This window comes from Erpetoichthys calabaricus, chromosome 10 (genome assembly GCF_900747795.2).
Source record: "Erpetoichthys calabaricus chromosome 10, fErpCal1.3, whole genome shotgun sequence".
Lineage (NCBI taxonomy): Eukaryota > Metazoa > Chordata > Cladistia > Polypteriformes > Polypteridae > Erpetoichthys > Erpetoichthys calabaricus.
In genome coordinates this window covers 37,582,369-37,600,376 of record NC_041403.2, presented here as the reverse complement: position 1 = coordinate 37,600,376, position 18,008 = coordinate 37,582,369, and the positions used below count along the sequence as shown (strand labels likewise).

Below are 18,008 nucleotides of genomic sequence, written 5' to 3'. Positions count from 1 at the left end.
TAAACAGTTGAAAAATCTGCATGATCGGAAACACTGCAGATAATCTTATTTTACTCTTAAGAGACATGGTGGGTTCTGCTCAACAGTTGCATTTATACATCAGTGTTTATGTCTTAAAGCAAAGTATACAGAAGGTTTCTAGATATGCATAAATACACTTTTAGAATTCTTCATCTTGTTCTCTCTCATTGTATATTGTGGTGGGTGGTCTGAATTAGAACTGGACACGAAGCAGGCAAACATAGTACTAGATAGGAGTAGGGCTCAGTAAAACTGGGATAATCCATACTGTTGTGCCTGGCCAGGAATAAGGAGAAGCTGAGCTGTGCCCCCATACAGGGAGTCCACAGAATGGCTTATGAAAGAGGCACTAAGAAAACTGCGATGGAGACAGAAAGCATGAGGCTGTAGATGGTAGAAGACCTTCTGACTGGTAGTTGGAAGCACATGGCACAAGTCTGGGAGAGTAGGATCTGGACTGATCGTTTACAGGGGTAGGTAGTGGAGGGCCTGTCTGGGACACATGACCTTATGAATAAGGTAAACGACAGCTTGAAGGTGTGTGAATAGTGCTAAAAAAGTACAACCATGAGTCCTTTGATCCAAGCAATGGACAACTAATAACCATAAAAGTAATTTGAAGGCTTGGCTATGTTTGAAAATGCCTCAAGTCCTAAGATTTACTGATTTTTGTATTAGAGTTTGTGACACCACTTCTCCCCTTTTCATACAGTATGTTTCATTTTCCCTTGTTTCATTACCAATGTCTTACATATATTTTATGGTTTGTTTTTCATTTTTCTCCTTATCCCTTTCCTTCAGCTGTTTTGGATCATGTAACTCCAATCTTGTGACTCATAATGCCATTGACAACAGGGTATTTAAGATAGCAGCATGAAGCACCCCTTGAACAATTCTGGATTCAATACTAAAATATCTTTATATGTGTGTTAGCTGCTCTAAAGACTTCTAGTGCAATTAGGACCTTGCATGTATTTTTGTGTTTTGGTTTTGGTGTCTCAGGTCCTTCTTACTCTTTGGCATTGACCTATTCTCTATACTTTTGACCACTGGTTTTCATGTTAAGTCCTGGGGCTCCCTATGGCTCCAAGTGTTTGTTTAAACCAATGCAACTGTTAATTGAACTCTTACCCTAGTTAAGAAAGCTAGCTTCTGTGGTATAGTATCTATCCAAAAATAACAACACACAAAACACACATACAGGGTGAGTCAAAATTATGTTAACATTTGAATGGAGGAAACAATTTATTCACAAAACATACTTCATATGTGCAAGATGATTTTCAGGAATGTCTCAACCTGTTTGCCATCATGCCATATGTTGCACATAAATTGTCCATAAAAATTGTATTTATGTATATACATAGCAGTACCATTATTGTTAACATAACTTTGACTCAACCTGTTCATATAAATATATATCATTATCCTCAGTTCATTACATTAACATCATGTGTTACACAAATATTTCACACCATCCAATCACTGATGACAACTTGCACTTATGGATTTATTTACACTCAGTGTTTAGTGTGAACCACTGGGGGGTGTACAGCTCCCCAAACCCAACCACAACAGACACAGAGCCCAGCCTGGCCACATAGCAAACGTTTATTTTAGGTGGGGAAGCGCTTTTCCTTTGCTCCCCACTACACAGCACAGTACAAGCACCAAATAGCACCGATGCACTGTCCCTTTCTTTTTTTCTCTCTGCCTCCACTCCTCCTCCAGTAAGTCTCATCTTCTCCCACCCGACTCTGGCTCCTCGAGTTGTGACAGTTGGCCCCTTTTATAGAGCTTCTGGAATGCTCCATGTGTTTCATGATCTCTTTCTGGTTATACTTCCAGGTATGGCAGCAGCCCTACAGAAGAGGGCTCAGCCATTCTCCATGTGCCCCCTGGTGGTGGCCATTATTCCCAGCACAGATGAGCTTCCATGCTCCAATCCCATAGCACTATAGCATGCCGGGGGGGTGCCTCTGTCATCCCGGGGGAGGTATTGCAAGCTCATTTCGTTATGGAGGTGTCCCAGCCGGGTAAGAATCCTGGCAGTCCGTTACATTAGACTTTCATATTTATATGCAATTGTGTAACAGATTCTGTTTATCAGCTTGTTCATTCCCTATACTTAAAATACATAATATAGGAAACTTCACTCACCATAATATTTTATGCATTTTTTAGTCTCGTCGTCAGTTGGTGTCATTCCAATTGAAATCTTGGTTATAAATTAATCCATCCATTATTCAACCCACTATATCCTAACTACAGGGTCACGGGGGTCTGCTGGAGCCAATCCCAGCCAACACAGGGTGTAAGGCAGGAAACAAACCCCGGGCAGGGTGTCAGCCCACCGCAGGGCACACACATACACACACCAAGCACACACTAAGGACAGTTTAGAATCGGCAATGCACCTAACCTAACTGTGGGAGGAAACCGGAGCACCCGGAAGAAACCCACGCAGACACGGGGAGAACATGCAAACTCCGCGCAGGGAGGACCCCGGAAGCGAACACAGGTCTCCTTACTCTGCCCTATAAAGTAATATTCTCAATTAAAATATTAACTTGTTTATGAAGTGTTTAACTGTTTTATATTTTTGAACTTATGCATTACACATTTGTGACAGTGTCAGTCAACATTATCCCTTGGAGGATAAACACCGTTTCATTTCATGTAGCATTATTTCTCTGGTAGGACCAAGTGGTTGAGTTTGTTTTGGCCTTTTGATCTTCATTCTTCACACATCTTCTGATTAATGTCATGGCCTTTGATACTTGGCTGCCTGATTATATATTGATCTCCCAATTTTGACCCATTTATGTCTCCTAGTTCAGTACCATCTCCTGGTGTTTTTGTTCTCTCATGATGATCCTCTGACACTGTCTCTTAACACTATTAAACATGGCTTTGAGTTTACAGCATTCTCACCCAAACAGACATGAAACAGAGTGAATATTCTTGTAAACGAAACATTCTGGATGCAATTTATATCCAGTGATTGACTTAAAAGTCCACTAAATCACTCATGTTTATTTACAATAACCATCTTCTCATACTGTGGACATTACGAATTCCATCATGCTGCACTAAAATGAGTTCATGTCATTATTGGAATTATTAGCATTTAAATCATGCTGAAGATGAGCATCTGTTTTTGGTCATGGTCAAATTACATATTTTAGTCTATAAGGATTTACATATTAGCACAGTGCTTAGCACTGAATTCTTACATATCTTGATCGATTCAAGGCTCTGCCTATGAGGAGTTTGGTCAATCTCTCTGTTACTGTGCAGGTTCTTTCCTTATAATCCACTATTCCTTCTACTAGTGGGTTTTTCAAGACTAATATTTTAATGCTGCTCCCACCCACTTACGTTCTAAAGGTTTCTTTCCACTCCAACCCAGAATAAACTCCAGTTCTGCTTACTCCCACTTGTAGCCTTTTGGAACTTCTGCACTAATTCATGCCTCTATGTCCCATAACATATCCCACCCCAAGTCCCATAAGTTAATTGACAACTTTAAATTGTCTCATTGTTAGTGAGTGGACTCTAAATTGCAAATTAAGTATAAGAGCATTTAGGACGGAAGCCACAAAGTACTTATTTATGCAAAGAGTTATAGAAATCTGGAACCAACTACTGAGTCATGTTGTTGAAGCAAAAACCTTGACAACTTTTAAGAAGACTCTGGATGAGATATTGGGATAGCTTAGCTATTATCTAAAGAAACAAACTTCATGAACTGAATGGTCTCCTATTGTTTTAAAATTTCTTATGTACTAATGTGGACTAAAGCCCCTACGACAGGTTCCTGCAAGCCACTTATTTCTACAAAGGTGGACTCCAGAAACTCCGATCTAGATTAAGTAGGTTTGATAAAGGACAGATGGATAGTTGCAATAGTACCAGTAGAGGGATAATTTCAGATACAATGGCTCCTCAGAATTCTAGCCACTACATGATGACTTCAAAGGAGGTGTTTTGTTTCAAAGAAGTTATTACTACAGTGTAGTAGAAGGAAACAGGACTAGCCAGCCTCAAGCACAGGCTCCTGTATTGATTTTTGGACTGTAAGTCTCCTGTACTACCAACTACTCTTACAGTGGGTCTCAAGAAAAACAACAATACATTTTGTCTGTTCTCTGTTAGCTCTGGTCCTCTTAGTATTTTCACAGTCTTCATTTAGCTATTTGTTATGAACCTACTCATAACAAAGTTTCTACAAAAGGCAATGATTATCAATGATGAATCGGACAAGACAAAAAAGAAAGATTTAGCCATCAGTCTGAGGGACCCCATCTTTTGAAGAACAGTTGTAAAAAGGGCAAAACATCAACAATACTGGTTTAATACACAGACGTTGTAACCAGAGTTGATGTAGAAGTGGTACTTGAAACAAGATGATCGCTTTTCAATGAGGTGTCTTTTGGCTTTTTTGATCTTTTGTCCCTTCAGCCTCTTGGGTCATCCCACTTCCATCTTGAGTGTTTATTATCAAATGGTGGCAGGAGTGAAGTTTTTATTTTTTTTTTTCCTTAAGCCCAATGATGATGTAGTGTAGTTTTCACAAGAGTATAGATAGGTATTTTTAAGTTCTGGTCAAAAATTCCATACCCTTTGGTGTTCCCCTAATATCCGTCACCATGGGAGATGATTGATGATATCATTTGAGATTGTGATCGAGCCCAGACTTTGTCCTTGCTTCTCTCGCACCTCACTACCCTCAAGTGAATGTAGCAGGTTTCAGGGTTATGCTACAATGAATAGTAAAGGCTTCTTAGATGATGAATGCCTAAGGCCTAGTAATTTACTGTAAAAACATTTCCTTTATGATAAACTATGGTTAAAATTTTTTTTAATATTTTAGTTAAAAGATTTGCTAAAATTATAGAATTAATTTGCTAGTTTCAATATCTGATATCTTTATTTTGAATGAAGGCAATATCCTGCAGTTTGTTCATTTTATCCTAAGTCGCACTCAGCTTGTCAACCGCTCTAGCATGTCTGAGCAAGTCCTAGACAACCAAAGCTTCACCCACCAAGTGTGAATTTGTAGTTCCCATTAAAATTTGCTGAAGACTTGCTGATGTGTTTTTCTTTTTCAAAAAGGGCTGCTGCTTTTAGGAAGAAGCTATACAAGTTGTCATGATTTGCTGCTTGAAAAAGTACATGAGAAAGTAAGCACAATGTGTCAGGAGAAAGTAAGCACAGTGACAGGCAGTTCTTTGCATAGAATGGATCAAGTTACTAATTACAAAAATCACTTATTAACATTTAACATTACGAGAGTTAATGTTAGGTCTTCTTCGAATGACTGGGGGGCTGAAAACACCCCAAGGAGATGCAGTCGCTCCTCCAAAACCCCCTCTTAAACAGTGATACAATGGGAAACAAATAGTTTTTTTTACCTCCTCTTTGCTCGATCAGCTGCTGGCTTGCTGCTGCTGCCGTGCCGCGTGATCTGCATCTCGTGCGGCCCTTCGAATATTTAAAAGCCTGTACAGCAACTGTCCTACTCTTTGTCTTTTATTTCTGGCCCTGGGCGTGGTTAAATCTTTTGGCATAAAGTCCGTCTCGCGAGACGAGAGTTCTTTATATTTTTTAGTTTATAATTTAAAAAACGGAATAAGAATCTGAAAATCTAACAACATCACATTAAAGTTCGATAAATTCTGAAAAGAATGATGCCAAACATATATATGTAGGTTTTAAAATAAGCCTAATTTAAAGCGTGACATAAAAACGTCACCGTTGCACTTTTAGGCTTAGGATTTTATATAGTATATAGAGAGTATTTATATATATATAATATATCATTTTACTGTCCTATACAGTTTTTGTTGCACACTTGTTAACAAACTAGCAATGTGATATCGTTAACAATTGATAACAAAGAACTTGTGGTGCCTGTGTGACTTTTCTCCAGTTATTCAGGTTTCCACCTGCAACCTAAAATGAGCACATTGGGTTATTTGGGAACTCCCAATTGGCCTGTTGTGGGGTCTCAAACGCCAGTGTGTGAAGAAACGCTTTGTAACTTTCAGCTAATATTGTGGCGGTGCAATACACCATTCTGTGTTTAAGTAGGAGCTTTGCCCTCATTCAATCCCATATTAAAAAAATCTCTGAAAGCAAAGGAACTTACAGCACTGAGACTTAGAAATATTTTCTCTTAGACTGATACAGAATAATAATGAAAACAAATGTAAGAATGTATAATAGAAAAGGAAAAACAAGCAATGAAACATACTAATAATATATACAAATGGTAAATGAAAGAATAAAATTTAATAAGGAATGAGTGCAAAGCTTACTGAATACTCAGTGAAGCATTGAATATTAATTGACATCCATGGCTGCCTACACGTGAGCAAAACATTGACAGATCTCAAAGAGGTCCATTACAGTGTGACCACTCCAAGGCAGACCCCATGCCACCATAGACTCCAAGAAGAGAAAGAAAAATGGACTTGGAAAAGGCAAGTCAAAAATAATTATTAAAATTGAAAAGTTTTGTAAGAAACCAGTATGAAACAATCTTCATAGCAATAACTGTTTGCTATGCCAAAATGATAAGTTTTGTTCCTTGATTTAAATGCTGAGGAGCTTTTCAGATTTTGGTAGGTAGATCTTTCCAGAGTTTGGATATCTTAGAGCTAAAGCTTCCACTCTACAGTAGTTTTATTTATTCTCTGAATTTTAAAGATTTCTGCATCTTGAAATTTTAACTTTGGCCCTGGAGTACAGACACTAGCAATGTTATACAAGGAAAGGATGAGTTGGGGGGGAGGTATGGGGTGGGATTGGACTGCTAAACTGCACCATTTAAGACTTTACTGTGTAGGTGAGAAGATGGATTTTAAAATTAGGTCTAAACTAAAATCACTCTCTTCTTCACCTCCTGTCTCTCCCTCATACAGTATGACCCTTCCCAAAATTCTCTTCCTGAGCTCCTCCCTTGAATACAGCAACAGGAGACTCTCATTCCTGGTTTTGTGACTAGCGTGGCTCATGAAATCAGTAGACAGATGTTATCATCACTAGCTGTGCTACCTGTCTTAAATGGGTTGAAATCTAAATAATCAACGCAGACTTCAGCGTTAATATGTGCGGTGTGCCATGCAATGCATACGGTATGTCTCTGTTGAATACTCATATGTCTCTATGCCATTTGGTATGGGATTTGTAAAAGCTGTGTTAATGTGTTGGAATGACAAATGCAATGCATTTTACTACTGAAAAATGTTTGTGACGTGCCATCTTTTGGAATGACAGTGACATAACAACCGGATGGACATACAGACAGACACACAGACACTTATCCTTTTATTTAAGTAGATATTTTCATTTATCTTCTCAATAGCATAATGTTTCATATTATGCTCTCAGATACAACAAGATAAATGCAGTGCCAGTTGTTTCTGGTAATCTTCTCTTTTCCCCAAAACTCATCCCAGAGCTGGGCATCACATTTGACTGCTCAAACGTATTAAGAACCTTGTAACCCAGAGAGCAGGTTAAGGCAACAAAATGGAGCAGGCTAATAATTTTGTGTCTGTAAATATTCTAAGGTGTACCTTGGTGCCCTAGAGTAGATTTTCAAATGTCAAGAAATCCATATTTTGCCACTCTGCAAATTATTATCATATAGTTCTTATCAGATTTTCTTCTTTCAGATATCTGATTCATTCTACTGCCCTCTGGAGGGATAGCCCCTTTAAAGTGACTTAGAGAGGATATCCGATTTTTTCAAATGATATTCCACAGAATTTCCTATAAGTCCAATTAGTAAAGTGCTTTTACTTTTATTGTTTTTACTTTGGGGAAATGCAGCTGTAAGAGTTCAAGTATTAGTAGAATATTTTAGAACAGAATGCTCTGTGGTTTGAAGATCTCCTTCAAAGCGTGAAGGAAAAAGTTAGGCTGAGATACGTTGTGCGGCCTAAACTATAAAAATATAGAGCTATTATTGTCATGTGTACAAAGTACAGTGAAATTCTTATTTGCGTATATGAATAAACATGCCACACATCGCCACAGTCTGGTGCCATAATTAATAAGTATAGCTACCTTGCCTCCAAAGTTTGTTTCTCCCTTATCTGAAAAATCTCAGAACACATTTGTCAGTAGCAATGCAAGTTAAATTAACAAGACATCAAATCATGAAATAGACCGTAGAAGAAATAACTTGGAACAAAGGAGAGTTCAGTGATTGCAAGGGGGTGGCACCGTGGCGCAGTGGGTAGCGCAGCTGCCTCGCAGTTAGGAGACCCAGACTCTCTTCCCGCATCTTCCCTGCGTGGAGTTTGCATGTTCTCCCCATGGGTTTCCTTCCGGGTGCTCCGGTTTCCTTCCACAGTCCAAAGACATGCTGGTTAGGTGCATTGGTGATCCTAAATTGTCCCTAGTGTGTGCTTGGTGTGTGTGTGTGCCCTGCAGTGGGCTGGCGCCCTGCCCAGGATTTGTTCCTGCCTTGTGCCCTGTGCTGGCTGGGATTGGCTCCAGCAGACCCCCGTGACCCTGTAGTTAGGATATAGCGAGTTGGAAAATGGATGGATGGATGGATGGATGGTGATTGCAAGGTTAACCCTATCTGTATGTTTCTATTCTTTATATGAGAATGTGGCAAATGACAAGTACCTTATTGAAATATATTTTATGCTGTTTTGTTAGTTCATTATTATCAATGTAACTGTTTTATAACAGCTGCTCAGTGTGCAAATCCTATATCCACATGTTTTAAATGTGCAGTTTACAAGTTCTCCTCATGTCTCCATGGTTTGGGCTAAGAATTAAACCATAAAAACACTCAACATTTTGCTGAGCTTTTAAGATATTTTTGTTTTCATTACACTCAATTTTTATTTTGTTCTAGTGACATAGATTTGAGTGTTTGTTTCTCATTTTGAAATTAAGAACACATTGCATTGCTGGGTTTCTGTTGTTCATCACCAGATTTTAAAGCTGATTGGATGAATGGCAATGTCATCAGGTCATCTTTACTAGGTGCACTATGCATACGTTGTGCACCATACAATTAAAATAAAGCTGCAGTCAGTAAGAAGCGTTCAAATGTCAAGGCATTAAAGGAATGACATAGCAAGAGCAGTGCACTCAAGCAAGCAATTGAATCCTTACAGATAGGATTCTGGTTACACCCTCTGTAAAGTTTTGACTTTTACCTTTCAACTTTCTTAAAAGGAGATGGCATGTGTGTTTAGACCCTTTCTTACATGTAGGACTATTCTTTTGAAAATCTCAGCCATTATACAGTGGCTGTAAAAAGTCTTCACCCCCTTTGAAGTTTTCACATTCTGCTGTTTTACAAGATTGAATCACCGTGAATTTATTTGGGGTTGTTTGGCATTGATAAATTGAAAATGGTTTTTCATGTCAAAGTGAAAACAACATTATTTCTATAGCGCATTTTCATGCAAATGATGTAGCTCAAAGTGCTTTGCAAGATGAAGAAAGAAACAATATAAAAATTAGGCAATACTAATTAACAAAGAATAAAGTAAGGTCAGCTGGAGAAAAAAAAGCAAAATCTGCAGGGGTTCCAATGCCATGAGACCACCCAGCACCCACTAGGCATTCTACCTAACATCAATGATCTCAATCAAAACAAATCTGTGTAAATTGATCTAAATGAGTTACAAACATCTTCTTCTTCTTCTTTCGGCTGCTCCCGTTAGGGGTTGCCACAGCGGATCATCCTCTTCCATATCTTTCTGTCCTCTGCATCTTGTTCTGTTACACCCATCACCTGCATGTCCTCTCTCACCACAACCATATCCTCCTCTTAGGCCTTCCTCTTTTCCTCTTCCCTGGCAGCTCTATCCTTAGCATCCTTCTCCCAATATACTCAGCATCTCTCCTCTGCACATGTCCAAACCAACGCAATCTCGCCTCTCTGACTTTGTCTCCCAATCGTCCAACTTGAGCTGACCCTTTAATGTACTCATTTCTAAAAATGAGTTACAAACATAAAACATAAAATAATAGATCTCATAAGTGTACGCCCCTTTCAAGACAGCATTTAGTACAGTAGATGCACATTTGTCAGCCATGATAGCCTTGAGTCTGTGTGTTTAGGGGTCTTTAAGCTTCGCAAATCTGGACACTGCACTTTCTCCATTCTTTTGTTCCAAAACTGTTCAAGCTCCGTCAGGTTGAATGAGTAATGTGGATGAACATCCTTCTTCACACCCAGCCTGAAATTCTTAATTGAATTGAGATCTGGACTCTGATTCAGCCACTCAAGGACATCACCATTGTTGTTTGTAAGCATGTAGTTTTAACTTTACGCTTGCTGTTTTTTACCTCTCTTAAAAACAAATATTCACCCAAGGCACAGGTTTTGTGCAGAGGGCGTCAGATTTTTCTGCAGGATTTCCCTGTGTTTTGCAGCCTTCATTTTACCCTCATAAGCCTTGCACAGCCTGATACAGAGAATACAGTACAACTTCTTTTTGTATCTGCTCTTCACTGAGTGTAAGCACACAGCACTATGAACAAATACTCAGGTAAAACACAAGTATGGATTATACTAATTAATAAATACAAAAACAGTGCATATGAAGATACAGAATTGTTAAAAGATACAGAAAACAAAGTAGAAACTGATTTAACATACATGGAACTCAACAGTATCTGTCCATTAATTAATTACTGAACTATGGCCAGTGGACAATTGAAAAGATAAAAATTGACAAAGTCAAACACATTCACAGTTCTGGAGACCGCAGTTAACTGGTTACCTAACCTCTCCTGGGCACTCTATAGTGGAGTCTGTGCTGGGCTGTCCAATCTGATGAATCTTTCCATCTAATGTTTCCAATGCTCCTTTACCTTCTTTTTGACATTTTATTAATTTTATTAAAATCAAATAATATTCCATACAAGCAAGTCAAGTTTAACAAATCTAGGTTTGAAACATATCGACCCCCAAGAAAGAGAGCTAAGTACAATAGTCCTTTATCTGAGATGATGGGCAGGAGAGCAGCATGGCAGTAGAGCATTGGCATCAAGATACTGAGAAGAGAAACAGAATAGAGGAGGGTTAGTAATGGACAGCGTGATTCTGCCACCACCATGCTTCCCAGTATTTAATAATGGACAGTTTTCAAACAAGGTGTTTAGTCTGATTGCCTACAAGCTCAGTTTTAGTCTCATCAGAGCACAGAACCTTCGGGCAGCTTACTTCAGAGATTACTTCTGAAATATTATGTGATTTTTTTTTTAATAGTGGCTTTCTATTTGCCACTCTCCCACAAAGCTGGTGCTGGTGTAGCACACGGATAACAGTTGCTGTCTGTACAGTCTCTCCAATCTGATCTGCTGTATCTTGTAACACTTTCAGAGTTATGAGAGATCTCTTGGTGACCTCCCTAATTAGACTTCTTCTGGCATGATCACTGTTTTTGTAGACTCCAAGCTTTCAAACATTGGCAGCAGTGCCAATTCTTTACATTTCTTAATAATTGATTTAACTGGATATTCAATCACTTGGATATCTTCTTGTCTCCTTCCCCTGACTTGTGCTTTTCAATCAACATTTCATAGAGTCGCTTGGAGCATTCTATTTATCTTCATTGTGTAGGCTCGGTCACCATACTGACACACTACAGAAGAATTTAAACTGAAAGCAATTGGAAACCCAGACAGGCGATTTCCTTTGAACTAATCTGTGGCTTCTTAAACACTAGAATCCCTGAAAAAAGTTGGAATCCCTGGCCACCTTAAATTCCTTCGCACCTCTTCATCAGCATCTTTTATTTTGCAAATGTGTCAATCAGCACAGGCAGCAAGTAGCCTGCTATCCCATCCTCCCCATCGACGCAGCTGGAGTTCTCCCAGCTCAAGTCTGTTTATCTAGGTGTGATGTGCCTGGAGTTGTATACGGTAAATAATATATTATTATTTGGAATACATACAGGACAGGAAATGTGAGGCAAGAAATTATGAACACATAACTAGAATAGAAACTTTTTTCATGTTATAGTAAAAATTGATAAAATGTTGACGTTAAATATATAATGAAGTTCAAATATCAAATAAACACTTTCACAAAAGGTATAACAAAACAAATGTGTCTTCTTTCAAGAATATATTCAGGGATTCTAGTGTTAAACAAATTGGCTACACCAGTGATCATTTTGAGGTGAATGATTGTGCAATCAATTATTTTGTGTTCTACATTTATAATTAATTTAGAACACTTTACACAGATCTCTTTCCACTTTGACATTAAAGAGTATTTCCAAGGGGATGAGTACTTTTTATGGTCACTGTTTTTATTCCAAATGAACTTGAGAGAGGCAGTTTCATTGACCGTCTCAGAGAAGCTTAGAGCTATGCAGCCCCTGGACATTGCACAGGACTTTCTCATATTTCCAGTGTGGAGATGTATATGAAACAAACAAGAACTTTTATTCTACATAGCAAACACCATCCAAAGGCACTTTACAAGTCCAGATACTTGACACCACTATTTATTTGTACTTTTTATAATTGTAGCACATGTGGGTCAGAGAGAGTAATGAAATTGTTGACGTTGTCCTTCAGTGGCCATCTCTTTCTCTGCTTTGCTACACTGCCTGCCTTGTGTGAAATAAAGCAACATTAGAAGATTTTCCCATGTGAACATTTATTGAATAGGCTGTGATGACTTTCATCGGAACCTCATAATGTGCTCTAATTTATGAGCCTTGTTTTCCTACAAGCTCTTGCACTTCAAAAGTTATTTGTTTCCATCTTTTTGTTATCATATTTTAACAGATGTGAATTTTACTTGTTTCAAAAGCCAATAAAGCAGAACAGTTATTGAACCAATGAAAGGTTTAATAGCCTATAAAGAATTTAGAATTTACCACAACCAGCAGTGAGGTGGAGGGGAGGGGACATTTTGTGTGAAAATAACAGTGGAGAAACCAGCATGGCTTCTATATTGTTTTAATGCAGTAGAAAAATTCAGGCCCATTTATAGTGACATGATTTTGACAAGAAATGTTTCTTTGCTTTGTTGGAAGATGAGTGTATGGCTTTGGATTTCTATAAAAAATGAAATGCAGTGTTTCTGTTGTCCCCCAATCAATCCCTCCACCCTCCCAGCATGTATTGCTTCTTTGCAACTTCTCAGCCCACTCAGCTGTGCCTAGTGTTTGTTTTTCTCCTCTCATTTTTTATTGTATTGAAGACTTGTTTTACAGCATGAGGTGCTGCGGGACTCCAGAAGTAACCTGTTATTCTCAGGTTTTTCAAGCCACAATTGATTTTTTTCTTTCCCTTTAATGTTGACTGCAATGCCTGCAGAGAGAGGATTGTAGATTTTTTTTTTTCATATAACTATAGCCAGGGCAAAATAAACCTTTTCCACTCAAAATAACAGAAGAAAAACACATCAAGATCTTAAAAGTGAACTATATGTAGTTAAAGATGTAAATGTCCAATAAACACTTATTTCATCAATACAAATGGAAGTGTCTTCGAAAAAAACAAATACTTTTTTCTGTGTCAGTGAACTAATTACCATGTAAGTAACAAGTTAAATCCCTAATGTAACTTAGGAAGAATTGTAAATAGTTGGTCCATTGTAGCAGGGGATATCATTAACGCCTCACAAGTTCAAGGACGTGAGGTGAATCTTCCCCTCTTCCAGATCTCTTTTCTACAGCCACTGTTGTTTCTCCTTCCATCAACACTCACGCTGGATACATTAGAGTACTATTGGCCTAGTGTGAGTGGTGCTGGCTATAGACAAGATTGACACCAACAACAGAGGGGCATCCCACACAAGCTAATGTGTCAAATTGTGTGTCTAATGCTGCTGGAATATCGTTCAGCTTTCTTTTGACCCTATAATGGAAAATGTGAGGTCAACAACATGATGGAAGATCATAAAAATTAGAAGCAGATTAGAACGAAATTCCACTTACAGATCTGGGCTGCATTTCATAAAAGCATCGTAACACTAAGGACATCGTAAAATCTATCTTAAGATCGATTGTTAATTTACAAGTGTTTCTCCCATCCCATCATAACTAATGTAGCACGTTAAATCCTTCTTAACCTACGTGCTCCTCGACCCAGTTGTTAATGGCTAAGCATTTCTTAAACAGTCACCGATAGCAGTCGACACACAGAATATGTTAAACTCACATTATGAGAGATCTTATATATATATATATAGAGAGAGAGAGAGAGTATAATATTTTCAGGATGAAATACAATAAAGCGTTATTAGTGTGACATTTTACATATACAATTGTTAATGTCAGTAATTTAGACTGTTAATAAATACAAATTTATAGATGTAAAAGCAGATGAACAGGATCTTCTTAAAAAAGTGTGCTTTTCTTTTATGTTGTGTCTATGATCTCCTTTGCGTTCTTCTTAGAGACAATATGTGCCCAATTTTGTGCTTATTTATACTCTGTCATATTTGGTTATTAACTTATGATGTCATGTTTACTTTATACATTACATTTCACAAGATTATTTCATTCCACTGAAGGACTAATTACACAAACCTATAATGATATTATTATCAATTGACTGCTTACATTTTTTTGTAGGCCACTTCAGATGGCAGGGTTAATAAAGTAATACTATTACTCTGACTCATAAAGTGGCTGCTTAAGAGGTTTTGTGAAATGCACAAAAAAGTAGCTTGTATGTTAAGTACGTGGATATTAAAGTTGCTCATGAATTCCTAAGATTCATCGTATTTGGGAAAAACAGCCCTGTTAAGAACAATTTAGCAAGTTTTAAGCAAAATATCTGATTGATTTAGTTCTGAGGGGTGCCTTAAGTTAACATCTTCACATTGTTTTGAAAAACTAAGCAGTCATTTTTATGAAATTGAAAAACATTGTGACATAAGATCAAATTAATCACCTTGATTGGTTTCAGACTAATCTAAATTGTCTCAGGAAATTTAAAACGAGATATAAAGAAAGATTAAATTAATTCAGGTTGTCATCTGTTTAGACATTTAAAAAACATAACATTCCAGCTTAATCCAACTAAGACAATTTAAAGAAAGCAATTTTCAAAAAATATTGACAAACAAATGAGATTGTGTTCTGACAAAAAAAAAATGAAATAAATGAGCAAACTAAAACAGATTGTCTTCTGTTCAAAAAGTTAAAACTTAATGTGTAAAATTCCTTCAGATATGAAATAGGACTGTCTGATCTCAAAAAATTTTGAAAGAAATACAGAAAAATGACCAAGCTAATTGAGACTGTCTTCTCTCGAGAAATGTAAAAGAAATGCAGAACAGTGATCAAATTAAACGATGGTTTCTGACAAGAAGCTTAAAAATCTGTTTACAAAAACAGTCAGAGAAATGCAGATTGGCAAGAAGGTTACAAAGCGATGCATAAAAAACACTAAACTAATCCTGATTGCTTTTTGCCTATAAATTTAAAAGGTGACACAGGAAACAATCACATTAATCTAGAAAAATTACTAAGCTAATGCAGTTATTGTTGGCGACAGTTATATGTGTAGAGTTACAATATGAAGTCTTTTGGATGTAAAGTTGAATAAGCAAATGGATCTTTTTAGTCATTTATTAATTTTATCAGATAACTAAAAAACAAAGAGCAATTGTTTATCTGCAATATACAGTATGTGAATATAATGTAATGTATACCACCATGCATAGTATTTTTTGTTCTTTCAGAATTTGTTGAAACAAGATACAAAGACTAATCTAGTTATTATTATTTTTCATGAAATGTCCATGGGTATTTAATTCCCATTTCATGACTGTCCAACCTGAGCAATGTTTGCTGCCTGTGTGCTCACTGATGGTTTCTTTTGCTTGCCCCCTCAGCACGTGTCTGTGATGAGCTTCTGCGTTGCCAGAACGGTGGAGTCTGCCACAATCATCAACGCTGTCAATGTCCTGCCGCCTACACTGGAATACTGTGTGAGAAGAAAAGGTGTGAGGATGAGCTCGGAGGTTGTGACCACTCCAATTCCGGCCAGGGGGCACTCTCTGCTCCTACATTCTCTGTTCTTGTGCTGCCGCTGCTGCTGACTGCACTGTTGCAAGGGTCTAGTTACCCCCTAACTCTCTAAGTGCTGATGAACTTGTGTGCTGGCTTTGGCCTGCACAGAATCGGACCTTCTTTATGGATGGAATGTGCCAGAATGAAAGCAAAAATCGACAAAACAAATACATTCATTAAAAAGAAAAAAAAAACGATAATAGACAACTGAAAATAAGAAAAGCAAAATTATACAATGAAGCTGACATCGCAAAAATTACAAAAAAAAAAAACAAAAAAAATTTACAAAGGCCGGTGAACTAAGCCATAACTTAAATTATTTTCCTGGGGAGAAGACTGAAGACCATGGACGTTCTTCTGCCTCATCTAGGCAGCCGCAGCAATTTCTGCAATCGCAAAGCAAACGGCAGGGCCACATTGGGTCGCTTCTGAAAACCATGAGCAAGTTTGCTTTTGGCTAGTCTGACGCAGTGCAATACAGAACTGTCCAACGTGCGTGTGTGTATGTGTGTATACGGACCAACCAAACAAAGGCATTCTTTGCTGTCAGTGCATTGTGGATATAAGAAATCCATTCAGACTGCCACCTTGGACCCTCTAAAGTCCCAAAACCCTGTTTAATCTGTGCTTCTTGTGAACGTTGCTCTGTAACCCTTGTTGGTTGAAAGATTTCTTTTGTCTGATGTTAGTGATGCACATGTGTTATAGCCAACCCCTCCCTCCACAGCCCCACCCCTCCACAAAAGCAAGTCCAAATTAATCATAGTATTGTCTATCGTAGGGGCACTGCGGTACTCAGACGCTAGTGCTCACCTGAAGAGAGGAACAAACAGAAGTGGTTATAGAAATGTCAATGTAATTTATTCTTTTGTATACAAAGTTATTTTCTTGAAAGACAAAAATGTAATATGTAGATTCTTTTGTAATACTGACAAGTTGTGTTAAAGAGGCAACATGTTAATATATCTAATCCTAAGTAAATAGAAGAAATGTTTTATTTTGTGAAAATTTGTTTTAATTATTTTATTTTTTTGTTTCAGAGATTCCTCTGTATTGGCAACGTGCTGGCATCAAAGAATATCAGTTTACATATATACTAAAGTGTAATAAGATTCCACCAAAGGACATTCTAAATGTTTTCTTGTTGCTTTAACACCAGGAAATTTAAGTGAATAATAATAAAAAAAAAGTTCTGCATAAATTGTGTTTATTATTTCTTTGATAAATCCTCATTTGGGACATCTCTGATTTAATTTCTTTCATTATTAGTACATTTCGATGTTTATTTCTGCTGCTTTATGTATTTTATGATGTTGACGTCACTGCAGCACCACTTTGGATGGCTGTTTCATCACAGCACTGCCATTTTTGTGGGGTTTTTTGATAGCTGCAGTCATTTCACTTATGGTTAGTGATGAGTGAAACAGGCAAGTTATGATTCACGTCACACTAAAATTTGTCATGTAGGTGATTTTGTAATTGCATAATGTAAAAAGAGTTCCTCTGAGGTTTTAAAGGAGTGGAAAACAAGGAAAACTGCTCCCCAAAGCCTCATTCATACTTCTGTGTTTACTTGCGTACTTTTCTACAGCTGTGCAAAAAAGTGTGCACACTGGTAAAATCAAATCTGGAGATGTGGAGGCATTCTGCACTTGAAAACAACCTAAAACACTCCATCATGCACATTACCTTGTCTTCTTCACAGGAACCTCAATACACAGAAAGTCGCCGCTGTTAAACTCCCACTCACTCCATTACCTGGTACCGGCCTCATCCTAGCTGAAGATATTTTTTTTTAATGGCGCAAAATGCCTTTCTTCTTGTGTGAATGATAAAAAAAATTAACTAGTAGTGAAATGCAGTTCATTTCACCTATTTTTTTTTTTTGCAAAGCAAAACACTATGTTTTGCTGAGAATTGTTTCTCTCATCACTATTTATGGCTATAGAAGTCATG

General features: G+C 37.6%; 1 protein-coding gene across 8 annotated transcripts in view; it reads left to right on the top strand.

The window, feature by feature from the left end:
* ntng1a (netrin g1a) overlaps positions 1-17,266 on the top strand; it is a 524,315-nt gene extending 507,049 nt beyond the window's left edge. For 5 of the 8 annotated variants that reach the window (XM_051933209.1, XM_051933212.1, XM_051933210.1 and 2 more), the window contains one exon: positions 15,875-17,266. In XM_051933209.1, the coding sequence (XP_051789169.1) occupies positions 15,875-16,122 (248 nt within the window). In that variant the 3' untranslated portion in view covers positions 16,123-17,266. The remainder of the gene's footprint in view (positions 1-15,874) is intronic. The other 3 variants (XM_051933211.1, XM_051933216.1, XM_051933215.1) reach the window with 1 other exon arrangement.
* The last annotated feature ends 742 nt before the right edge of the window (positions 17,267-18,008 follow it).